At 47.4% G+C, this 26,338-nt stretch overlaps 1 protein-coding gene across 1 annotated transcript in view; it reads right to left on the reverse strand.

The window, feature by feature from the left end:
- The window catches only part of LOC128688373 (uncharacterized), a 292,282-nt gene that overhangs the window by 142,521 nt on the left and 123,423 nt on the right, over positions 1-26,338 (reverse strand). Inside the window, exons 3-6 of the mRNA XM_070086753.1 lie at positions 9,563-9,750; positions 9,139-9,296; positions 7,478-7,647; positions 5,341-5,584 (exon numbers count right to left, since the gene is read on the reverse strand). Coding sequence (XP_069942854.1) covers positions 5,341-5,584; positions 7,478-7,647; positions 9,139-9,296; positions 9,563-9,750 — 760 coding nt within the window. The remainder of the gene's footprint in view (positions 1-5,340; positions 5,585-7,477; positions 7,648-9,138; positions 9,297-9,562; positions 9,751-26,338) is intronic.

Below are 26,338 nucleotides of genomic sequence, written 5' to 3' on the forward strand. Positions count from 1 at the left end.
CAGGTGTCAGCAGTCAGGAGTCAGGTATCAGGTGTCAGGTGTCAGGAGTCAGGTGTCAAATGTCAAGTGTCAGGAGTCAGGTGTCAGGAGTCAGGTATCAGGTGTCAGGAGTCAGGTGTCAGGTGTCAGCAGTCAGGTGTCAGGTATCAGGTATCAGGTATCAGGTGTCAGGTGTTAGCAGTCAGGTATCAGGTGTCAGCAGTCAGGTGTCAAGTATCAGGTGTCAGGTGTCAGGTATCAGGTGTCAGCAGTCAGGTGTCAGGTATCAGGTATCAGGTGTCAGGTATCAGGTGTCAGGAGTCAGGTGTCAGGTGTCAGGAGTCAGATGTCAGGTGTCAGGAGTCAAGAGTCAAGAGTCAGGTGTCAGGTGTCAGGTGTCAGGAGTCAGGTGTCAGGAGTCAGGTGTCAGGTGTCAGGAGTCAGGTGTCAGGTGTCAGATGTCAGGTGTCAGATGTCAGGTGTCAGGAGTCAGGTGTCAGGTATCAGGTGTCAGGTGTCAGGTGTCAGGTGTCAGGAGTCAGGTGTCAAATGTCAAGTGTCAGGAGTCAGGTGTCAGGAGTCAGGTATCAGGTGTCAGGTGTCAGGAGTCAGGTGTCAAATGTCAAGTGTCAGGAGTCAGGTGTCAGGAGTCAGGTGTCAGGTGTCAGCAGTCAGGTGTCAGGTATCAGGTGTCAGGTATCAGGTGTCAGCAGTCAGGTGTCAGGTATCAGGTGTCAGGTGTCAGGTGTCAGGTATCAGGTGTCAGGTGTCAGGAGTCAGATGTCAGGTCAGGTGTCAGGAGTCAGGTGTCAGGTGTCAGGTGTCAGGTGTCAGATGTCAGGAGTCAGGAGTCAGGTGTCAGGAGTCAGGTGTCAGGTGTCAGGTGTCAGGAGTCAGATGTCAGGTGTCAGGAGTCAGGTGTCAAGTGTCAGGTGTCAGGAGTCAGATGTCAGGTGTCAGGTGTCAGTTGTCAGCAGTCAAGTGTCAGGTGTCAGGAGTCAGGTGTCAGGTATCAGGTGTCAGGAGTCAGGTGTCAGGTGTCAGGAGTCAGGTGTCAGGTATCAGGTGTCAGGTGTCAGGTATCAGATGTCAGGTGTCAGGAGTCAGGTGTCAGGTGTCAGGTGTCAGGAGTCAGGTGTCAGGAGTCAGGTGTCAGGTGTCAGGAGTCAGGTGTCAGGTGTCAGGAGTCAGGTGTCAGGTGTCAGGAGTCAGGTGTCAGGAGTCAGGTGTCAGGTGTCAGGAGTCAGGTGTCAGGTGTCAGGTGTCAGGTGTCAGGTGTCAGGTGTCAGGAGTCAGGTGTCAGGTGTCAGGAGTCAGGTGTCAGGAGTCAGGTGTCAGGTGTCAGGTGTCAGGTGTCAGGTGTCAGGAGTCAGGTGTCAGGTGTCAGGTGTCAGGAGTCAGGTGTCAGGTGTCAGGTGTCAGGTGTCAGGTGTCAGGTGTCAGGAGTCAGGTGTCAGGTGTCAGGAGTCAGGTGTCAGGTGTCAGGAGTCAGGTGTCAGGAGTCAGGTGTCAGGTGTCAGGTGTCAGGTGTCAGGTGTCAGGAGTCAGGTGTCAGGTGTCAGGTGTCAGGAGTCAGGTGTCAGGTGTCAGGTGTCAGGAGTCAGGTGTCAGGTGTCAGGTGTCAGGTGTCAGGAGTCAGGTGTCAGGTGTCAGGTGTCAGGTTCTCATATAAAAAAAGTTTTTTTTTCTGAAGGAGAAAAATTATAAATGAATGTTAGGTTATTGTCTTAGACTCTAAAGGGAAACATGTTGAAACAAGAAGTAATTATAACAACTGTTTAGTGATGTGTCTCTCCTGATACTCTGTCTCTCCCCTACACTTAACCCTCACCCCCCTCCTCCCTCCCTCTCTCTCTCTCTCTCTCTCTCTCTCTCTCTCTCTCTCTCTCTCTCTCTCTCTCTCAAATGCATCTAGCTTTTTATCTCTACAGCATTTCATGGCTGTATGTTTTAACTTCACTTAACACCTCTCTCCCCTCTCCCTTGTTTCTCTCTACAAACCCTCTTGCCACCTATCCTGGCAGCCATCACCGCAGACTCACCCCTGCCATCTATTCTGGTAGCTAGCACGGCAGACTCGCCCTTTGCCATCTATCCTGGTAGCCATCACCGCAGACTCACCCCTTGCCACCTATCCTGGCAGCCATCACCGCAGACTCACCCCTTGCCACCTATCCTGGCAGCCATCACCGCAGACTCACCCCTTGCCACCTATCCTGGCAGCCATCACCGCAGACTCACCCCTTGCCACCTATCCTGGCAGCCATCACCGCAGACTCACCCCTTGCCACCTATCCTGGCAGCCATCACCGCAGACTCACCCCTTGCCACCTATCCTGGCAGCCATCACCGCAGACTCACCCCTTGCCACCTATCCTGGCAGCCATCACCGCAGACTCACCCCTTGCCACCTATCCTGGCAGCTATCACGGCAGATTCACCCCTTGCCACCTATCCTAGCAGCCATCACGGCAGACTCACCCCTTGCCATCTATCTTGGCAGCCATCACGGCAGACTCACCCCTTGCCACCTATCCTGGCAGCCATCACGGCAGACTCACCCCTTGCCACCTATCCTGGCAGCCATCACCGCAGACTCACCCCTTGCCACCTATCCTGGCAGCCATCACCGCAGACTCACCCCTTGCCACCTATCCTAGCAGCCATCACCGCAGACTCACCCCTTGCCACCTATCCTGGCAGCCACCACGGCAGACTCACCCCTTGCCACCTATCCTGGCAGCCATCACCGCAGACTCACCCCTTGCCACCTATCCTGGCAGCCATCACCGCAGACTCACCCCTTGCCACCTATCCTGGCAGCCATCACCGCAGACTCACCCCTTGCCACCTATCCTGGCAGCCATCACCGCAGACTCACCCTTTGCCACCTATCCTGGCAGCCATCACCGCAGACTCACCCCTTGCCACCTATCCTGGCAGCTATCACGGCAGATTCACCCCTTGCCACCTATCCTAGCAGCCATCACGGCAGACTCACCCCTTGCCATCTATCTTGGCAGCCATCACGGCAGACTCACCCCTTGCCACCTATCCTGGCAGCCATCACGGCAGACTCACCCCTTGCCACCTATCCTAGCAGCCATCACGGCAGACTCACCCCTTGCCACCTATCCTGGCAGCCATCACGGCAGACTCACCCCTTGCCATCTATCCTGGCAGCCATCACGGCAGACTCACCCCTTGCCACCTATCCTGGCAGCCATCACGGCAGACTCACCCCTTGCCACCTATCCTAGCAGCCATCACGGCAGACTCACCCCTTGCCATCTATCCTGGCAGCCATCACGGCAGACTCACCCCTTGCCACCTATTCTGGTAGCTAGCAAGGCAGACTCACCCTTTGCCATCTATCCTGGTAGCTAGCACGGCAGACTCACCCCTTGCTATCTATCCTGGTAGCTAGCATGGCAGACTCACCCCTTGCCATCTATCCTGGTAGCTAGCATGGCAGACTCACCCCTTGCCATCTATCCTGGTAGCTAGCACGGTAGACTCACCCCTTGCTATGTATCCTGGTAGCTAGCGCGGCAGACTCACCCTTTGCCATCTATCTTGGTAGCTAGCACGGCAGACTCACCCCTTGCTATCTATCCTGGTAGCTAGCACGGCAGACTCACCCCTTGCCATCTATCCTGGTAACTAGCACGGTAGACTCACCCCTTGCCATCTATCCTGGTAGCTAGCACGGCAGACTCACCCCTTGCTACCTCTCCTGGTAACTAGCACGGTAGACTCACCCCTTGCCATCTATCCTGGTAGCTAGCACGGCAGACTCACCCCTTGCTACCTCTCCTGGTAACTAGCACGGCAGACTCACCCCTTGCCATCTATTCTGGTAGCTAGCACGGCAGACTCACCCCTTGCCACCTATCCTGGCAGCCAACACGGCAGACTCACCCCTTGCCACCTATCCTGGCAGCCAACACGGCAGACTCACCCCTTGCCACCTATCCTGGCAGCCAACACGGCAGACTCACCCCTTGCCACCTATCCTGGCAGCCAACACGGCAGACTCACCCCTTGCCACCTATCCTGGCAGCCAACACGGCAGACTCACCCCTTGCCACCTATCCTGGCAGCCAACACGGCAGACTCACCCCTTGCCACCTATCCTGGCAGCCAACACGGCAGACTCACCCCTTGCCACCTATCCTGGCAGCCAACACGGCAGACTCACCCCTTGCCACCTATCCTGGCAGCCAACACGGCAGACTCACCCCTTGCCACCTATCCTGGCAGCCAACACGGCAGACTCACCCCTTGCCATCTATCCTGGCAGCCATCACGGCAGACTCACCCCTTGCCACCTATTCTGGTAGCTAGCAAGGCAGACTCACCCTTTGCCATCTATCCTGGTAGCTATCACGGCAGACTCACCCCATGCCACCTATCCTGGTAACTAGCACGGCAGAGTCACCCTTTGCCATCTATCCTGTTAGCTAGCACGGCAGACTCACCCCTTGCTATCTATCCTGGTAGCTAGCATGGCAGACTCACCCCTTGCCATCTATCCTGGTAGCTAGCATGGCAGACTCACCCCTTGCCATCTATCCTGGTAGCTAGCACGGCAGACTCACCCCTTGCTATGTATCCTGGTAGCTAGCGCGGCAGACTCACCCTTTGCCATCTATCTTGGTAGCTAGCACGGCAGACTCACCCCTTGCTATCTATCCTGGTAGCTAGCACGGCAGACTCACCCCTTGCCATCTATCCTGGTAACTAGCACGGTAGACTCACCCCTTGCCATCTATCCTGGTAGCTAGCACGGCAGACTCACCCCTTGCTACCTCTCCTGGTAACTAGCACGGTAGACTCACCCCTTGCCATCTATCCTGGTAGCTAGCACGGCAGACTCACCCCTTGCTACCTCTCCTGGTAACTAGCACGGCAGACTCACCCCTTGCCATCTATTCTGGTAGCTAGCACGGCAGACTCACCCCTTGCCACCTATCCTGGCAGCCAACACGGCAGACTCACCCCTTGCCACCTATCCTGGCAGCCAACACGGCAGACTCACCCCTTGCCACCTATCCTGGCAGCCAACACGGCAGACTCACCCCTTGCCACCTATCCTGGCAGCCAACACGGCAGACTCACCCCTTGCCACCTATCCTGGCAGCCAACACGGCAGACTCACCCCTTGCCACCTATCCTGGCAGCCAACACGGCAGACTCACCCCTTGCCACCTATCCTGGCAGCCAACACGGCAGACTCACCCCTTGCCACCTATCCTGGCAGCCAACACGGCAGACTCACCCCTTGCCACCTATCCTGGCAGCCAACACGGCAGACTCACCCCTTGCCACCTATCCTGGCAGCCAACACGGCAGACTCACCCCTTGCCACCTATCCTGGCAGCCAACACGGCAGAAAATGAATCAGAGTCGAGTGCTAGATCGCACATGAGGGCAAGGGTGTGGGTGGGGGCGTGGGCGAGTCCTGGGGGTGGGCGTGATGGACAGAGTGGACGGCGTGGCACGCCCTCCACGCCCGTGGCTGTGCTGGAGATATCCCACGCCCTGACGCTGCGTAGCACGGGCGTGCGCTCTCCAAGACTCAGCTGCTTCAGACAGATGGCTTCTGTCGGGACACAAAGATTGCTCTCTTAGAGTGAAGGCCTTCCTGCTGGTGAAAAGCTCTTGTTCCAAGAAAATGAAACTATTCTCTCCTTCCTCGGATCAAATTTTATTTCCTTCCCATCTCCCATGCGCTTTATAACACATCATTAATAATTAAATTCTTATAAATATTGATAAAGGCGTTGGTATATGCAAATGAGTGTTATACACTCTTCCACCTGTCTTATGCCTGTCTATAACCATCCAGCAAGTCTGCTAACCCACTTAGGAATACCTGGCTTAGTCAGAGGTAACTAGTACCTCATCTAGGAATGGCTGGCTTGGTCACAAACAGCTAGTAACTCGCCAAGAAATAGCTTTATTGTTCATAAATACCTAGACAACCTAGAATGACGGGGTTGGTCACAAACAGCTAGAGACTTACCTAGAATGACTGGGTTGTCAGAAAGAAACTAGCAAACGAGCTTAAGGAAAGCAGAACAGTACAGATAGGAACTAACAGATTCATTATCCATCATAATAAAATGTATCAAACATATCTCTGGAGACAGTAACAAGGTCAGTAGATTGCAAGATGGTGTTACTGTTAGACTAAGGCAAGGCTATAAGCAACTCTGGCAGTACAGTTTGTATGACATGTTAATGACATAAAATACAAAGTGTGTGGACAGAGACAGGCCATAAACTGGACCATTATATCTTAGTGTCCAAACATTTAACCTTTCAGAGACGCCTCCACGAAAACCTTACAAGCTATAGCATAACATTTCATTGTTAATGATAAGATATGTGAAATATTGAGGATGTAACAATATTTTGCATCGACTAGATGAACAAACTGTCTTCATGGAAATTGCAACCAAGCTATGATCATTTTTTTATTATTTTTTAGTGATATTCGTTACTGTACCGTGTACAACAATTATATGAAGTAATTGTAAAATATGAATTGACTAATATTTGTAGCCATGTATAAACGTAAGTAACCATTCTTACAGGATTCATTACCTTTGTAACTTGTGAGTTCATTACCTTGTACCTAGTTCAGCCATCACAACTTTGGGAGCCCAGTCCCTGGACCCATTACGTACCTCTGTAATCTGTAAATACCTTTGTAACTTGTCATGATTGTGACTAGACCTACCTGGAGTTCATTACCTTTGTAAATTGTGAGTTCATTACCTTTGTAAATTGTGAATTTATTACCTCTGTAACTTGCTCAGCTATCAAAACTTTGGAGTCCAGTCCCTGGACCAATTATGTACCTCTGTAACCTTTTGACTACCGCCCACAGGATGGGTATGGGGTGCATAATAAACATATTAAACTAAACTCTCTAGTTATGTAACAATGGTCAGTGAGCTCTGACAAAGACCCATTGTGACCTCTGTAATCTTTTTTTTTTTTGCGCTACCGCTCACAGGATGAGCTGCGGATGCACAATAAACTAGCCGCTCAAGCGGCACAACTGACTAGCTAGTAACGCACCTAGGAATAGTAGAGTTGGTGAGAAACAGCTAGTAACTCACCTAGGAATGTTAGGTAAGACACATGCAACAGTTAGGTATCTTTATATCGAAACGTTTCGCCTACACAGTAGGCTTCTTCAGTCGAGTACAGAAAAGTTGATAGAAGCAGAAGAGACTTGAAGACGATGTAATCAGTCCATCACCCTTTAAGGGTGATGGACTGATTACATCGTCTTCAAGTCTCTTCTGCTTCTATCAACTTTTCTGTACTCGACTGAAGAAGCCTACTGTGTAGGCGAAACGTTTCGATATAAAGATACCTAACTGTTGCATATGTGTCTTACCTAACAACCTGTCGGTATTTTATACCATTTTAATGTTCACCTAGGAATGTCTGGGTTGGTGACAAGCGGATAGAAACTCACCTAGGAAGGCGGGCTTGGCATCATTGAGCCTAGGGTCGAGAGCAGCCTTGACCCTGGCGAAGATAGAAGCAGAGGAGAAGACCCACCAGCGGTTGACCAACAAGTTAAGCCACTCACAAGTCTCGTCTGCCTGTAGCGCTCGACGACGATGTAGACGTAGAGACTCGTACCTTAACAAGTAAACCACAACAATTACACACACACACACACACACACACACACACACACACACACACACACACACACAGCAAAAAAGGACTGTACCATAATGGTATGAATAGTATGAATAGTTTAGTAAGCGTGTGAGGCCTTGACTTTAAAGCTGTATGGAGGAGGAGGAGGAGGAGGAGGAGGAGGAGGAGGAGGAGAAGGAGGAGGAGGAGGAGTAGGAGGAGGAGGAGGAGGAGGAGGAGGAGGAGAAGGAGGAGGAAGGAGGAGAAGAAGGAGGAGGAGAAGGAGGAGGAGGAGAAGGAGGAGGAGGAGGAGGAGGAGGAGGAGGAGAAGGAAGAGGAGGAGGAGGAGGAGGAGGAGGAGGAGGAGGAGGAGAAGGAAGAGGAGGAGGAGGAGGAGGAGGAGGAGAAGGAGGAGGAGGAGAAGGAGGAGGAGGAGGAGGAGGAGGAGGAGGAGGAGAAGGAAGAGGAGGAGGAGGAGGAGGAGGAGGAGGAGGAGAAGGAGGAGGAGGAGGAGGAGGAGGAGGAGGAGGAGGAGGAGGAGGAGTAGGAGGAGGAGGAGGAGGAGGAGGAGGAGGAGGAGGAGGAGGAGGAGGAGGAGAAGGAGGAGGAGGAGGAGGAGGAGTAGAAGGAGGAGGAGTAGAAGGAGAAGGAGGAGGAGGAGGAGGATGAGGAGGAGGAGGACTAGAAAGAGAAGGAAGAGGAGAAGTAGAATGAGGAGGAGGACGAGGAGGAGAAGGAGGAGGAGAAGGACGAGGAGAAGGAAGAGGAGGAGGAGGAGGAGTAGAAGGAGGAGAAGGAGGAGAAGTAGGAGGAGTAGAAGGAGGAGGAGGAGGAGGAGGAGGAGGAGGAGGAGGAGGAGAAGGAGGAGGAGGAGGAGGAGGAGGAGGAGGCGGCGGCTGGAGGCTGGAGGCTGGAGGCTGGAGGCTGGAGGCTGGAGAGATGTCATATATGAAAGTCTTATGTGAGGTGAATAGTATACAGAGAATTCGGAGTGTAAAATTTAGACAATAGTGTTGTTACCAAATGTGTAAATTAAAGGGCCAAGGAGGGGTTGTTGATGTGGTTTGGACATTTAGAGAATGAAGCAGGATAGGATGACCAGGATGGTGGGAAGGTGAGGTGGATGGAAGAAGTGGGTAGGGTTCACGTAAGGGGAGACTGGAGGGAGGAAGAGGACAAAGGAGGTTTGTGTGAGCGTGTTAGATCAAAGTGAATAGGAACAAGTAGTTTTATGTCTGAGGTGCTGTAAGAGTGTAAGCAAGATGACAGTTATAAAGGGATTCAGGGACAGCAGTCAGATGGAGATGAATGATGGAGGTGGGAAGTACAGTGGCCGTTCTCAGGGACAGGAGGCAATGTTACACTCCAGGTTATTTATCACGAGGAAGAACAACATTAAGAGATAGAGACGAGGCGGAGGCCTATATGGTCATGAGGTAGAGAATCTGCGAAGAGAGAGAGAGAGAGAGGGGGGGGGGAGGGAGGTACCTGGTAGCATCCTCTGCTGCTCGCTGCAAGGCTCCTGACACCAGCGCCCAGGTCACGCCCACACTCACCATAAGCCATGCCCACGAGGCACCCCAGGACCCTAACACCCACGCCCCCACCACCACGCCCACCAGCAGCACTAGTACACCACCCGCACACTGAAAACAACAAGGTACATCTCTTATACTGTGACATATTAATCACTAACATGACATCTTAAAAGTAACATGGCACTTCTAAAAGTGACATAATGACAATGCCACATAGTGAAACAAACAATATATGTTGTTTCACTTACATCTTTACTATTACTATTATTATTATTGCCAATGTTACTCTTCTTAAAAACTTCTATCCTTCAAACTGAACTGTCTGATAATCTCCTGGCGCTCAAATGCATTGTCACAAATATGCAGTGAGTTACCTTAGAGTTCCTGGCGAGCAGTTCCTGAATGTCAGCATCAAGAGTGGCGGAAGAGCGGGAGCTGGTGGTGTTGGGGGCGGCAGAGCGGGGCGTATGGGCGGTGTAGAGTGGGTGGGCGGGGTTGGTGGGCATGTCATCTGGCAGGTCCGACTCCCCACCACAACAATCTTCAGCCCACGTCCGTGAACCTGAGACATAACACCACACACAGGTTTAAAGACGATCCACTACCTGAGAGTTATTAACACTACACTATTATATTCCTTTGTACAACCATGTACCATGTCAAAATAAATTTATTATTATTATTATTATTGTTATTATTATGTGTATTTGTGTGCTTACATATGATTTTCTATATATATATATATATATATATATATATATATATATATATATATATATATATATATATATATATATATATATATATATATATATATATATATGCCAGCCAGCAGGATTCGAACCCAAATCGGCTGCTGTCGACGAGTGTATCTAAGCACTTGTTTCTGGGAGTTGCACCGAGTATAGTATCGCTGGTGAGGTCAGAACATAGAAGAGTATAAAACAGCTGGTGACAATGTTTGAGAGTGACTGGTGTGTCCGGGGCTAGAGAGAAACATGGCTTCCACTCAACCAGGCTACCTAACATTATAAGGCATCTGTAACTGAGTGGTTTAAAGCATCATGTCGGCAGCTAGCTATTGTTGCCGGACACATGCAATGAAAAAATTGAATCTGATTTGACATGGGGTTCCCGAGTTATGTGAAACATAAAATCGGAAAGGAGAAAACAAAATTCGGGAAAGCACTTGCAGGTCGCGCTTGAGTGTAAACACAAAGATCTATAAGCTTCACCTGCACGTAAATATATACAAACTTTCTTTCCTGGTTTTCTTCTCAGTGTGGGTTTATTCTGCTCAAATTCTTAAAACAGGTTATAATTTATAAATCTGTACCATTCATGGTAATTAAAGTTATTAATTTCTCTCTAATTATTGTTTATGTGAAGCGGTAAACCAGTGTGGGTGGCTGAGCCAGACATGCTAACACTTATTTTTTTCCTTAATATCTCCATTTGTTACCTTTATGTGCTAACTAAATTACTGCGCATTCTATCCTGCATAATTATAGTTAATGATCACATAATTATATAAGAAGGGCGTAGAGTAAGTCAAACTTCAGCTTATAACTTACTGAGATTATCTCTCTCACTAACTTATCATTACCTCAGTAATTAATTCCCAGCACTGAGTGTAGTTATACAGTCATAACTCACAACAACCACACACTCATATATACACTTACTTCTTAGTAGTTACTACTAGCTAATATAATTACTTCTTAGTAGTTTACTACTGGGTAATGTATAGTTACTTCTTAGTAGCTTATTACTCAGTAATACTTGGATTATGTTCTCTTTTATAGGTCTATGTAACCTAACTATACTAACCTAACATAACCTAACCTAACTTAACCTAATCTAACCTAACTTAACCTAATTTAACATAACCTGACCTAACCTAACCTAGCCTAATCTAACCTAGCCGAGCCTAACCTAACCGAACCTAACCTAACCGAGCCTAACCTAACCTAACCTAACTTGTCCTAACCTAGCCTAATCTAACCTAACCTGACCTAATCTAACCTAAATTAGATTAATCTAACCTAACCTAACTTAACCTAATTTAAATTAACTTTACCCAATTCAACCTAACATGACCTAACCTAACCTAGACTAATCTAACCTAACCTAACCTAATCTAACCTAACCTGACCTAACCTAACCTAGCCTGACCTAATCTAACCTAAATTAGCCTAATTTAGCCTAAGCTATAAAAATCCTAATCTACCCTAACCTAACCTAATGAGACCCTTCGACACAAGGGATGCCAAGCCAATGATGATCCTTTTAAATCACTTGTTCTCTCTAGGCTGGAATACTGCTCAACACTAACAGCTCCATTCAAGGCAGGTGAAATCGCAGATATAGAGAACGTACAGAGAGCCTTTACTGTCATACGTTTTGTCAAACACCTTAATTACTGGGAACGTTTGGAGTCACTTGATCTGTACTCACTGGAGCGCAGGCAAGAGAGGTACATCAAAATCTACACCTGGAAAGTCCTAGAGGTCCCAAATCCACACGAAGAAATCACTCCCTACGAAAGCAAAAGACTGGGCAGACGGTGCAATATACCCCAAATGAAAAGTAGGGGCGCCACTGGTACACTAAGAAAAAAACACAGTAAGTGTCCGGAGCCCAAGACTGTTCAGTCCCGTCCCACTAAGCATAAGGGAAATTACCAACAGATACCTAAAGTCAATACCCGACCAGCCGGGCTGTGGTTCATAGTTGGACTACGTGCGGCCAGCAGTAACAGCCAAGTTGATCAAGCCCTGATCCCCCGGGAGGCCTGGTCGAGGACTGGGCCGCGGGGACGTTGATCCCTGGAACACCCTCAAGGTAGACCTAACTTAACCTCTTGCCAACAATGTCTAACCTAGCTTAAACTAACATAATTCAACTTTACCTAAACTTACCTTACATAACCCTAGCTTATTATAATAATGGTCAACAATAACGATAACAGTTGATCAATAAAAAACATGTAGAGCGTTCTGTTGTCTTTAATGACAAAACTTTTCGTCTATACTGTAGCCGTCGTCAGTCAGGTACACAGTTGATGAAAAATGAAGACAAGAGAAGCAGTGAAGATGTTATGATAAACTGATAAGTCCTTTACTCTTGAGGCAGTGTGAAGGTGGCAAGTGCCTCAGTCTCGAGGCAGTGTGAAGGTGGTCAGTGCCATAGTCTTGAGGCAGTGTGAAGGTGGTCAGTGCCTCAGTCTTGAGGCAGTGTGAAGGTGGTCAGTGCCTCAGTCTTGAGGCAGTGTGAAGGTGGCCAGTGCCTCACTCTTGAGGCAGTGTGAAGGTGGTCAGTGCCTCAGTCTTGAGGCAGTGTGAAGGTGGTCAGTGCCATAGTCTTGAGGCAGTGTGAAGGTGGTCAGTGCCTCAGTCTTGAGGCAGTGTGAAGGTGGCCAGTGCCTCACTCTTGAGGCAGTGTTAAGGTGGTCAGTGCCTCAGTCTTGAGGCAGTGTGAAGGTGGCCAGTGCCTCAGTCTTGAGGCAGTGTTAAGGTGGTCAGTGCCTCAGTCTTGAGACAGTGTGAAGGTGGCCAGTGCCTCAGTCTTGAGGCAGTGTTAAGGTGGTCAGTGCCTCGGTCTTGAGGCAGTGTGAAGGTGGTCAGTGCCTCAGTCTTGAGGCAGTGTGAAGGTGGCCAGTGCCTCACTCTTGAGGCAGTGTTAAGGTGGTCAGTGCCTCAGTCTTGAGGCAGTGTGAAGGTGGCCAGTGCCTCAGTCTTGAGGCAGTGTTAAGGTGGTCAGTGCCTCAGTCTTGAGACAGTGTGAAGGTGGCCAGTGCCTCAGTCTTGAGGCAGTGTTAAGGTGGTCAGTGCCTCAGTCTTGAGGCAGTGTGAAGGTGGTCAGTGCCTCAGTCTTGAGGCAGTGTGAAGGTGGTCAGTGCCTCAGTCTTGAGGCAGTGTGAAGGTGGTCAGTGCCTCAGTCTTGAGGCAGTGTGAAGGTGGTCAGTGCCTCAGTCTTGAGGCAGTGTGAAGGTGGTCAGTGCCTCAGTCTTGAGGCAGTGTTAAGGTGGTCAGTGCCTCAGTCTTGAGGCAGTGTGAAGGTGGTCAGTGCCTCAGTCTTGAGGCAGTGTTAAGGTGGTCAGTGCCTCAGTCTTGAGACAGTGTGAAGGTGGCCAGTGCCTCAGTCTTGAGACAGTGTGAAGGTGGCCAGTGCCTCAGTCTTGAGACAGTGTGAAGGTGGCCAGTGCCTCAGTCTTGAGGCAGTGTTAAGGTGGTCAGTGCCTCAGTCTTGAGGCAGTGTTAAGGTGGTCAGTGCCTCAGTCTTGAGACAGTGTGAAGGTGGCCAGTGCCTCAGTCTTGAGGCAGTGTGAAGGTGGTCAGTGCCTCAGTCTTGAGGCAGTGTGAAGGTGGTCAGTGCCTCAGTCTTGAGGCAGTGTGAAGGTGGTCAGTGCCTCAGTCTTGAGGCAGCGTGAAGGTGGTCAGTGCCTCAGTCTTGAGGCAGTGTTAAGGTGGTCAGTGCCTCAGTCTTGAGGCAGTGTGAAGGTGGTCAGTGCCTCAGTCTTGAGGCAGTGTTAAGGTGGTCAGTGCCTCAGTCTTGAGACAGTGTGAAGGTGGCCAGTGCCTCAGTCTTGAGACAGTGTGAAGGTGGCCAGTGCCTCAGTCTTGAGACAGTGTGAAGGTGGCCAGTGCCTCAGTCTTGAGGCAGTGTTAAGGTGGTCAGTGCCTCAGTCTTGAGGCAGTGTGAAGGTGGTCAGTGCCTCAGTCTTGAGGCAGTGTTAAGGTGGTCAGTGCCTCAGTCTTAAGGCAGTGTGAAGGTGGTCAGTGCCTCAGTCTTGAGGCAGTGTGAAGGTGGTCAGTGCCTCAGTCTTGAGGCAGTGTGAAGGTGGCCAGTGCCTCAGTCTTGAGGCAGTGTTAAGGTGGTCAGTGCCTCAGTCTTGAGACAGTGTGAAGGTGGCCAGTGCCTCAGTCTTGAGGCAGTGTTAAGGTGGTCAGTGCCTCAGTCTTGAGGCAGTGTGAAGGTGGTCAGTGCCTCAGTCTTGAGGCAGTGTGAAGGTGGTCAGTGCCTCAGTCTTGAGGCAGTGTGAAGGTGGTCAGTGCCTCAGTCTTGAGGCAGTGTTAAGGTGGCCAGTGCCTCAGTCTTGAGACAGTGTGAAGGTGGCCAGTGCCTCAGTCTTGAGGCAGTGTGAAGGTGGTCAGTGCCTCAGTCTTGAGACAGTGTGAAGGTGGCCAGTGCCTCAGTCTTGAGGCAGTGTTAAGGTGGTCAGTGCCTCAGTCTTGAGGCAGTGTTAAGGTGGTCAGTGCCTCAGTCTTGAGGCAGTGTGAAGGTGGCCAGTGCCTCAGTCTTGAGGCAGTGTTAAGGTGGCCAGTGCCTCAGTCTTGAGGCAGTGTGAAGGTGGTCAGTGCCTCAGTCTTGAGGCAGTGTGAAGGTGGTCAGTGCCTCAGTCTTGAGGCAGTGTTAAGGTGGCCAGTGTCTCAGTCTTGAGGCAGTGTGAAGGTGGCCAGTGCCTCAGTCTTGAGGCACTGTTAAGGTGGCCAGTGCCTCAGTCTTGAGGCAGTGTGAAGGTGGCCAGTGCCTCAGTCTTGAGGCAGTGTTAAGGTGGCCAGTGCCTCAGTCTTGAGGCAGTGTTAAGGTGGCCAGTGCCTCAGTCTTGAGGCAGTGTTAAGGTGGCCAGTGCCTCAGTCTTGAGGCAGTGTTAAGGTGGCCAGTGCCTCAGTCTTGAGGCAGTGTTAAGGTGGCCAGTGCCTCAGTCTTGAGGCAGTGTTAAGGTGGCCAGTGCCTCAGTCTTGAGGCAGTGTTAAGGTGGTCAGTGCCTCAGTCTTGAGGCAGTGTTAAGGTGGCCAGTGCCTCAGTCTTGAGGCAGTGTGAAGGTGGCCAGTGCCTCAGTCTTGAGGCAGTGTTAAGGTGGCCAGTGCCTCAATCTTGAGGCAGTGTTAAGGTGGTCAGTGCCTCAGTCTTGAAGCAGTGTGAAGGTGGTGAGTGCCTCAGTCTTGAGACAGTGTTAAGGTGGTCAGTGCCTCAGTCTTGAGGCAGTGTTAAGGTGGCCAGTGCCTCAGTCTTGAGGCAGTGTTAAGGTGGCCAGTGCCTCAGTCTTGAGGCAGTGTTAAGGTGGTCAGTGCCTCAGTCTTGAGGCAGTGTTAAGGTGGTCAGTGCCTCAATCTTGAAGTAGTGTTAAGGTGGCCAGTGCCTCAGTCTTGAAACAGTGTTAAGGTGGTCAGTGCCTCAATCTTGAAGCAGTGTTAAGGTGGTCAGTGCCTCAATCTTGAAGCAGTGTTAAGGTGGTCAGTGCCTCAATCTTGAAGCAGTGTTGAGGTGGTCAGTGCCTCAATCTTGAAGCAGTGTTAAGGTGGTCAGTGCCTCAATCTTGAAGCAGTGTTAAGGTGGTCAGTGCCTCAATCTTGAAGCAGTGTTAAGGTGGTCAGTGCCTCAATCTTGAAGCAGTGTTGAGGTGGTCAGTGCCTCAATCTTGAAGCAGTGTTGAGGTGGTCAGTACCACAGTGTTGATTTGGTCAGTACCACAGTGTTGATGTGGTCAGTACCACAGTGTTGTAGTAGTGTTGATGTGGTCAGTACCACAGTGTTGATTTGGTCAGTACCACAGTGTTGATGTGGTCAGTACCACAGTGTTGATGTGGTCAGTACCACAGTGTTGATGTGGTCAGTACCACAGTGTTGATTTGGTCAGTACCACAGTGTTGATGTGGTCAGTACCACAGTGTTGATGTGGTCAGTACCACAGTGTTGATGTGGTCAGTACCACAGTGTTGATGTGGTCAGTACCACAGTGTTGATGTGGTCAGTACCACAGTGTTGATGTGGTCAGTACCACAGTGTTGATGTGGTCAGTACCACAGTGTTGATGTGGTCAGTACCACAGTGTTGATGTGGTCAGTACCACAGTGTTGATGTGGTCAGTACCACAGTGTTGATGTGGTCAGTACCACAGTGTTGATGTGGTCAGTACCACAGTGTTGATGTGGTCAGTACCACAGTGTTGATGTGGTCAGTACCACAGTGTTGATGTGGTCAGTACCACAGTGTTGATGTGGTCAGTACCACAGTGTTGATGTGGTCAGTACCACAGTGTTGATGTGGTCAGTACCACAGTGTTGATGTGGTCAGTACCACAGTGTTGATGTGGTCAGTACCACAGTGTTGATGTGGTCAGTACCACAGTGTTGATGTGGTCAGTACCACAGTGTTGATGTGGTCAGTACCACAGTGTTGATGTGGTCAGTACCACAGTGTTGATGTGGTCAGTACCACAGTGTTGATGTGGTCAGTACCACAGTGTTGATGTGGTCAGTACCACAGTGTTGATGTGGTCAGTACCACAGTGTTGATGTGGTCAGTACCACAGTGTTGATGTGGTCAGTACCACAGTGTTGATGTGGTCAGTACCACAGTGTTGATGTGGTCAGTACCACAGTGTTGATTTGGTCAGTACCACAGTGTTGATGTGGTCAGTACCACAGTGTTGTAGTAGTGTTGATGTGGTCAGTACCACAGTGTTGATTTGGTCAGTACCACAGTGTTGATGTGGTCAGTACCACAGTGTTGATGTGGTCAGTACCACAGTGTTGATGTGGTCAGTACCACAGTGTTGATTTGGTCAGTACCACAGTGTTGATGTGGTCAGTACCACAGTGTTGATGTGGTCAGTACCACAGTGTTGATGTGGTCAGTACCACAGTGTTGATGTGGTCAGTACCACAGTGTTGATGTGGTCAGTACCACAGTGTTGATGTGGTCAGTACCACAGTGTTGATGTGGTCAGTACCACAGTGTTGATGTGGTCAGTACCACAGTGTTGATGTGGTCAGTACCACAGTGTTGATGTGGTCAGTACCACAGTGTTGATGTGGTCAGTACCACAGTGTTGATGTGGTCAGTACCACAGTGTTGATGTGGTCAGTACCACAGTGTTGATGTGGTCAGTACCACAGTGTTGATGTGGTCAGTACCACAGTGTTGATGTGGTCAGTACCACAGTGTTGATGTGGTCAGTACCACAGTGTTGATGTGGTCAGTACCACAGTGTTGATGTGGTCAGTACCACAGTGTTGATGTGGTCAGTACCACAGTGTTGATGTGGTCAGTACCACAGTGTTGATGTGGTCAGTACCACAGTGTTGATGTGGTCAGTACCACAGTGTTGATGTGGTCAGTACCACAGTGTTGATGTGGTCAGTACCACAGTGTTGATGTGGTCAGTACCACAGTGTTGATGTGGTCAGTACCACAGTGTTGATGTGGTCAGTACCACAGTGTTGATGTGGTCAGTACCACAGTGTTGATGTGGTCAGTACCACAGTGTTGATGTGGTCAGTACCACAGTGTTGATGTGGTCAGTACCACAGTGTTGATGTGGTCAGTACCACAGTGTTGATGTGGTCAGTACCACAGTCACAAGCAGCTTTACGGTATCAATCAGTGTGGTGTCACCTTCAAGTGACCAACCCGCGTCAACACAAGTTTTCTCTCACTAATGAAAGATAATAGGGTAATTTAACGCCCTATATGTCGAAGGATAAGTTGAATAAGACGAAAAGTAAGTTGAATAATAAATTTTGACTCATTCAGGAATGTATAAGCAGCAACAAACTACACTATCCGGCTTGTTGGTACTCACACGTTAACATATGTTGCATATGTGTCTTACCTAACAACCTTTTATTAAGACAACTTTAACACAAACCAATGCACCAACACCTACTTAAAAGTCAAACTAAATCATTATCTTAGCATCATTATTTTATAAGCATCATCATTTCACAACACGAAATACAATCATAACGGTAAGTCTCAAGAATTGAGATTATTATTATTATTATTATCAAGGGGAAGCGCTAAACCCGTAGGATTACACAGCGCCTGTGGGGGACGTGGAAGGCATTCAGGTTTAATTCGGGGAACTGGAGCACATATCCAATTCCCTAGATCAAGAGCCTCTCACCAGCATCAAAGAACTCACTCAGCCTGGCCAACTAAGTCTTAGTGCAATACATTCATTCTACAACACGAATGTTAAGTCTGGAAACAGAAATGAGTAAACATTAAGTCTGATGTTAGTGGAATAAGAGAAGAAGAAATGAGGGAACGTCCAAGTCTAGTATATTATTATTTTTTTTTTTATTATCACACCGGCCGATTCCCACCAAGGCAGGGTGGCCCGAAAAAGAAAAACTTTCACCATCATTCACTCCATCACTGTCTTACCAGAAGGGTGCTTTACACTACAGTTTTTAAACTGCAACATTAACACCCCTCCTTCAGAGTGCAGGCACTGTACTTCCCATCTCCAGGACTCAAGTCCGGCCTGCCGGTTTCCCTGAATCCCTTCATAAATGTTACTTTGCTCACACTCCAACAGCACGTCAAGTATTAAAAACCATTTGTCTCCATTCACTCCTATCAAACACGCTCACGCATGCCTGCTGGAAGTCCAAGCCCCTCGCACACAAAACCTCCTTTACCCCCTCCCTCCAACCCTTCCTAGGCCGACCCCTACCCCGCCTTCCTTCCACTACAGACTGATACACTCTTGAAGTCATTCTGTTTCGCTCCATTCTCTCTACATGTCCGAACCACCTCAACAACCCTTCAGAGATAATAATTTTTACTCATGGAATCTCCAAATAAAGGCCAGAGTTCATGTTTATTTGAATACAGCAGAACTCCTCTGGTGAGAGAGAGAGAGAGAGAGAGAGAGAGAGAGAGAGAGAGAGAGAGAGAGAGAGAGAGAGAGAGAGAGAGAGAGAGAGAGAGAGAATCTTTCATTAAGTGACGACAGGTTCAGGAGAGGGGTCACGGAAGGTAAACAAGAGCACCAGCAGCTCCACTATTTTAATCAACTTTGTTATGACAAATCTCTCAGGCTTTATTATATGGGCGACACGCAAATATAATGAAAATTACAAAGTTCATTATGACAGTGGTAAATACCAGAGCTTATTAAAACAATGATAAATACCAGAGTTCATTATGACAGTGGTAAATACCAGAGTTCATTATGACCCAGGAGAGTCCATTTTTTCTCACAAGTGGAAGAAAAAGATTTAGCTGCAACTAACTTCCCAGGCGAAATCAAAACTATTTTGCAGTTATTGAACACAGACGAGCTATAGCGTTACCATGTAAGAAGATGGACTTAACAAGTTGAATATTACACCGCATTCCACTTTAGGCTGGTACTGGACCTATTTACCTCCCTGCTTACAGACTGCCATATTCTCAGGTCGCTATAGCAGAAGAGTTAATAAACCAAATGCTTGATGACAGTGTCATCACACATTGTAATTCACCCTGGAATTCGCCCAATGATTTTAGTACCCAAGAAAGACGGTACTTAGTGCTCGGTGATTGGTTTTAGGAAGCTGAATGCTAAAACAATTCCAGATCGTTTTCCATTTCCTGTTGTTGGTGACTTATTATCCAATATCGGCAATAACAAAGTTTCTCTTCCTTAGATTTATTATAGGGGTTGTGACAAGTCCCTCTTCATGAGGACAGTCAAGAGTAAACAGCCTTCACCCCTATAGGTCATTTTCACTGCCTCAAAGTGGTTTTTGTACTACACTCTTCCCCCTATCACATTTTTGAGGTTAATGACAAACATTTTTAGAAATCTCATATTTAATGTCCATATGGTGTATTTAGATGGCGTAATTGTCATGTCAAAAGATGTGGAAAAGCATCACAAGAGACTAGATTTGGTACTTGATAAGCTTGAAGAAGTCAATCTAAAGAAAAAACTCTCAAAATATCATTTCCTCTGATCAGAGATCAAGTTTGTTGGTCGTAAGTCACTTCTAAAGAGTTATGACTGACCAGAGTAAAGTAACTACTCTACAAAATTCTCCCATATCAAAAACTGCTGATGCCATAAGATCATTTGTGGGGTTGGCAGGTGTCTACAGAACATGACAGGGGAAACCATCGTGTATGAAGGAACATGACAAGGGAAAACTATCCTGTATGAAGGACCATAACAGGGGAAAAAACATCCTGTATGAAGGAACATGACAAGGGAAAATCATCCTATATGAAGGAACATGACAGAAAAACCAACCCGTGTGCTTAGAAACCGACGAAAAAACACCGATAAGTATTTATGTTTTGAGTTATGGTATTGATGATGATTAAATATATATTGTAAACATCAGATTCCCTGATGACTAGTTTAGCATTCATGAGATGCCCAGAAACGTTACGATGTATAACACAAGCAATATTTAAGTCATCGCTCTGGCTAGCATACTAGCAGTGTTCATAGATGTGTTCTGTGATACTTCTGCAGGTTTCCCCACATAAATATTGTTACAGTCAACAAGTAGTTCAAGACATGCTGGCACAGTTATAGACACATATACATATGTGACTTTACATGTCATGTATATCAATATACCTTGCAGTCATGACCACAGGGAATATGACATACCCCAGCGCTGGTGTTGCCTCTTGTTAGCAGCTGAGAGATCCTTAATTAATGGCCCTGCAACACACCTATATTATTTTATCACTCTTTACAATACACTTGTTTATGTTGTTAGAGTTTTGGTTAAGATATACGACTGTGACTCTCCCTCGTGCGGTGTTTGTCTGCCTCTGCTCGTCATATTTTCTGCCTTTATCGTACAATCAGCGATAAGGTGGACCGGGTAATGAAGTTCGAAGAAAACCTTGTGTGTATATATAGCTGCAGTCTCCGCCTTAATAATGTGTACCGCACCTTAGTTACTCCCTCAAAAAGAAAATAATTACCAGGGTTGTCTTAGTACGTGTCAAAAGTGTTAAATTAACACTATCCTTACCTGGAGTTTACCTGGAGAGGGTTTCGGGGGTCAACGCCCCCGCGGCCCGGTCTGAGACCAGGCCTCATGGTGGCTCAGGGTCTGATCAATCAGGCTGTTACTGCTAGCCGCACGCAAGCTGACGTACGAACCACAGCCCGGCTGGTCAGGTACTGACTTTAGGTGCCTGTCCAGTGTCTTCTTGAAGACAGCCAGAGGTCTATTGGTAATCCCCCTTATGTATGCTGGGAGGCAATTGAACAGTCTTGGGCCCCGGACACTCATTGTGTTGTCTCTCAGTGTACTCGTGGCGCCCCTGCTTTTCATCAGGGGAATGTTGCATCTCCTGCCGAGTCTTTTGCTTTCATAGGGAGTGATTTTCGTGTGCAGGTTTGGTACCAATCCATCCAGGACCTTCCAAGTGTATATTATCATATATCTCTCTCGCCTGCGTTCGAGGGAATACAGATCAAGGACCTTCAACCGTTCCCAGTAGTTTAGGTGCCTTACCGTACTTGTGTGTGCCGTGAAAGTTATCTGTACACTCTCCAGGTCTGCAGTGTCGCCAGCCTTGAGGGGGGCAGTTAGTGTACAGCAGTATTCCAGCCTAGAGAGCACAAGCGATTTGAAGAGAATCATCATGAGCTTGGCGTCCCTAGTTTTGAAGGTTCTCAGTATTCATCCTATCATTTTCCTAGCGGATGAGGTAGATACGTTGTTGTGGTCTCTGAAGGCGAGATCCTCTGACATTATCACTCCCAGGTCCTTCACATTACTTTTCCGCTCTATTGTATGGTTAGAATTTGTCGTATACCCTGACACATTTTTAATTTCTTCAAGTTTTCTATATCTGAGTAGTTGAAATTTCTCCTCGTTGAACTTCATACTGTTTTGAGTGGCCCATTCGAAGATTTGGTTGATGTCAGCTTGGAGTCTCGCAGTGTCTTCGATGGAGGTCACTGTCATGGTGATCAGGGTGTCATCCGCAAAGGAAGACACGGAACTATGGCTTACATCTCTGTCTATGTCAGAAATGAGGATGAGGAATAGAATGGGAGCGAGTACTGTGCCTTGTGGAACAGAGGTTTTTACCGTTATTCTTGCTAACACTAACGCTATTCTTGCTAACACTAACGCTATTCTTGCTAACACTAACGCTATTCTTGCTAACACTAACGTTATTCATGCTAACATTAACATTATCCTTGCTAACATTAACATTATCCTTGCTAACATTAACACTATCTTTTCTAACATTAACATTATCGTTGCTAACATTATCATTACTCTTGCTAACATTAGCACTATCGTTACTAACAATAGCACTATTGTTGATAAGATCAGCACTAATATTGATATCATTAGTGTTACCATCAGCACTAACGTTGATAACAGCGTTGATAACATCAGCATTAACGTTGATAATATCAGCACTAACGTTGATAGCATTAACGCTGATAGCATTAACGTTGATAACACCAGCATTAACGTTGATAACATCAGCATTAACGTTGATAATATCAGCACTAACGTTGATAGCATTAACGCTGATAGCATTAACGTTGATAACATCAGCACTAACGTTGATAACATTAACGCTGATAGCATTAACGTTGATAACATCAGCATTAACGTTCATAACATCAGCATTAACGTTGATAATATCAGCACTAACGTTGATAGCATTAACGCTGATAGCATTAACGTTGATAACATCAGCACTAACGTTGATAGCATTAACGCTGATAGCATTAACGTTGATAACATCAGCATTAACGTTGATAACATCAGCATTAACGTTGATAATATCAGCACTAACGTTGATAGCATTAACGCTGTTAGCATTAACGTTGATAAGATCAGCACTAACGTTGATAGCATTAACGCTGATAGCATCAGCACTAACGTTGATAACATTAACGCTGATAGCATTAACGTTGATAACATCAGCACTAACGTTGATAGAGTGGGTTTAGCGCTTGATTATTAATATTATTATTATTATTATTATTATTATTGTAGTCAGGCACAAACATCGTGTAATGTGTGCAGAGTTTTTCCTACAACTGTATACTACATTATGGGTCTGGTGTCTGGTGTTTGCGCTGCGTCTTGACATATTCCACATCACAACATTTGAAAGTCAATTAAAATCTCATATTTCCCGGAACCTGGACGAGGATGATGACTCTGACGGTAAATATTACTGAGAACCCGACACCAACTATCATCTTCAAGTTGACTGAGTCTCAGACGTTGAGAGTTGACTGAGTCTCAGACGTTGAGAGTTGACTGAGTCTCAGGCGTTGAGAGTTGACTGAGTCTCAGACGTTGAGAGTTGACTGAGTCTCAGACGTTGAGAGTTGACTGAGTCTCAGACGTTGAGAGTTGACTGAGTCTCAGACGTTGAGAGTTGACTGAGTCTCAGGCGTTGAGAGTTGACTGAGTCTCAGGCGTTGAGAGTTGATTGAGTCTCAGACGTTGAGAGTTGACTGAGTCTCAGACGTTGAGAGTTGACTGAGTCTCAGACGTTGAGAGTTGACTGAGTCTCAGACGTTGAGAGTTGACTGAGTCTCAGACGTTGAGAGTTGACTGAGTCTCAGGCGTTGAGAGTTGACTGAGTCTCAGGCGTTGAGAGTTGACTGAGTCTCAGACGTTGAGAGTTGACTGAGTCTCAGACGTTGAGAGTTGACTGAGTCTCAGGCGTTGAGAGTTGACTGAGTCTCAGGCGTTGAGAGTTGACTGAGTCTCAGGCGTTGAGAGTTGACTGAGTCTCAGGCGTTGAGAGTTGACTGAGTCTCAGACGTTGAGAGTTGACTGAGTCTCAGACGTTGAGAGTTGACTGAGTCTCAGGCGTTGAGAGTTGACTGAGTCTCAGGCGTTGAGAGTTGATTGAGTCTCAGGCGTTGAGAGTTGACTGAGTCTCAGGCGTTGAGAGTTGATTGAGTCTCAGGCATTGAGAGTTGACTGAGTCTCAGGCGTTGAGAGTTGATTGAGTCTCAGGCGTTGAGAGTTGACTGAGTCTCAGGCGTTGAGAGTTGACTGAGTCTCAGACGTTGAGAGTTGACTGAGTTCCAGGCGTTGAGAGTTGACTGAGTCTCAGGCGTTGAGAGTTGACTGAGTCTCAGGCGTTGAGAGTTGACTGAGTCTCAGGCGTTGAGAGTTGATTGAGTCTCAGGCGTTGAGAGTTGACTGAGTCTCAGGCGTTGAGAGTTGACTGAGTCTCAGGCGTTGAGAGTTGACTGAGTCTCAGACGTTGAGAGTTGACTGAGTTCCAGGCGTTGAGAGTTGACTGAGTCTCAGACGTTGAGAGTTGACTGAGTCTCAGGCGTTGAGAGTTGACTGAGTCTCAGGCGTTGAGAGTTGACTGAGTCTCAGACGTTGAGAGTTGACTGAATCTCAGGCGTTGAGAGTTGACTGAGTCTCAGGCGTTGAGAGTTGACTGAGTCTCAGGCGTTGAGAGTTGACTGAGTCTCAGGCGTTGAGACTGAGTCTCGGGCGTTGAGAGTTGACTGAGTCTCAGGCGTTGAAAGTTGACTGAGTCTCAGGCGTTGAGAGTTGACTGAGTCTCAGGCGTTGAGAGTTGACTGAGTCTCAGGCGTTGAGACTGAGTCTCGGGCGTTGAGAGTTGACTGAGTCTCAGGCGTCGAGAGTTGACTGAGTCTCAGGCGTTGAGAGTTGACTGAGTCTCAGACGTTGAGAGTTGACTGAGTCTCAGGCGTTGAGAGTTGACTGAGTCTCAGGCGTTGAGAGTTGACTGAGTCTCAGGCGTTGAAAGTTGACTGAGTCTCAGGCGTTGAGACTGAGTCTCGGGCGTTGAAAGTTGACTGAGTCTCAGGCGTTGAGAGTTGACTTAGTTGTCATGAGAGTTGACTTAGTTGTCATGAGAGTTGACTTAGTTGTCATGAGAGTTGAATGAGTTGTCATGAGAGTTGACTTAGTTGTCATGAGAGTTGACTTAGTTGTCATGAGAGTTGAATGAGTTGTCATGAGAGTTGACTTAGTTGTCATGAGAGTTGAATGAGTTGTCATGAGAGTTGACTTAGTTGTCATGAGAGTTGAATGAGTTGTCATGAGAGTTGACTTAGTAGTCATGAGAGTTGACTTAGTTGTCATGAGAGTTGACTTAGTTGTCATGAGAGTTGACTTAGTTGTCATGAGAGTTAAATGAGTTGTCATGAGAGTTGAATGAGTTGTCATGAGAGTTGAATGAGTTGTCATGAGAGTTGAATGAGTTATCATGAGAGTTGAATGAGTTGTCATGAGAGTTAAATGAGTTGTCATGAGAGTTGAATGAGTTGTCATGAGAGATGACTTAGTTGTCATGAGAGATGACTTAGTTGTCATGAGAGTTGAATGAGTTGTCATGAGAGTTAAATGAGTTGTCATGAGAGTTGAATGAGTTGTCATGAGAGATGACTTAGTTGTCATGAGAGATGACTTAGTTGTCATGAGAGTTGAATGAGTTGTCATGAGAGTTAAATGAGTTGTCATGAGAGTTGAATGAGTTGTCATGAGAGTTAAATGAGTTGTCATGAGAGTTGAATGAGTTGTCATGAGAGTTGAATGAGTTGTCATGAGAGATGACTTAGTTGTCATGAGAGTTGAATGAGTCACAAAAGTTTACTGAGTGTGAAAGTCATGAAAACTGAGTGAGAGAGTCATGAGAGTTGAGTGAAAGTGGTCGATTTAGACAAAGATGTCTCGTATATTTACACCACACATAAGAGGATATGAGGATACGCTAAGGAATCGGATGAAGAAATGTAGAATTGTGAGATCAGTCCCTCGACTCATCGTACATCGATAAAAAGAGAGATCAGTGAAGTCGGTGAGACCAGTGAGACAGAGATCGATCAAAATGTGACCATCACAAGCAGTGACACAGGCTAGGGAAGGCTGGCAGGTAATATGATCCCAGAAACTCAAGAGGAGACAGTATTTCCTTGTCTCAGATCAGGAAAGTCAAACCATCCCCCGTCATCAACTTCAGGTTGACCAACAGAGAACACCGCCACACTCCCTATGATACTATAATTCACCTCGAGAGGAAATACTTCCACCAGATATCAGTGTTCACAAATCTGAAAGGAAAGTTTATTCTCACTCCTCAAAATAATGGAGCCCTACGGGGCACTGCAGAAGGTGAACGACCTCGAAAAACCACTTGTTCTCTCAGTGAGTTAAATGCTTGCCAGACTATAAACAATAAATGATCCGACGCTCATTAAGATACTTGTAGAGTGTGTAATTAGCAATCATCATTAGTCCGCTCCTTTCACTACTTAACTACCACCTTTCACTACCTAAATACAGCCTTTCGCTACGTAATGACTGTCTTTCACTATTTAATTAGTAATCCGCCACAACCAAAACATCATTAAAGCCGAGTGGTTATGA

This window comes from Cherax quadricarinatus, chromosome 19 (genome assembly GCF_038502225.1).
Source record: "Cherax quadricarinatus isolate ZL_2023a chromosome 19, ASM3850222v1, whole genome shotgun sequence".
NCBI lineage: Eukaryota > Metazoa > Arthropoda > Malacostraca > Decapoda > Parastacidae > Cherax > Cherax quadricarinatus.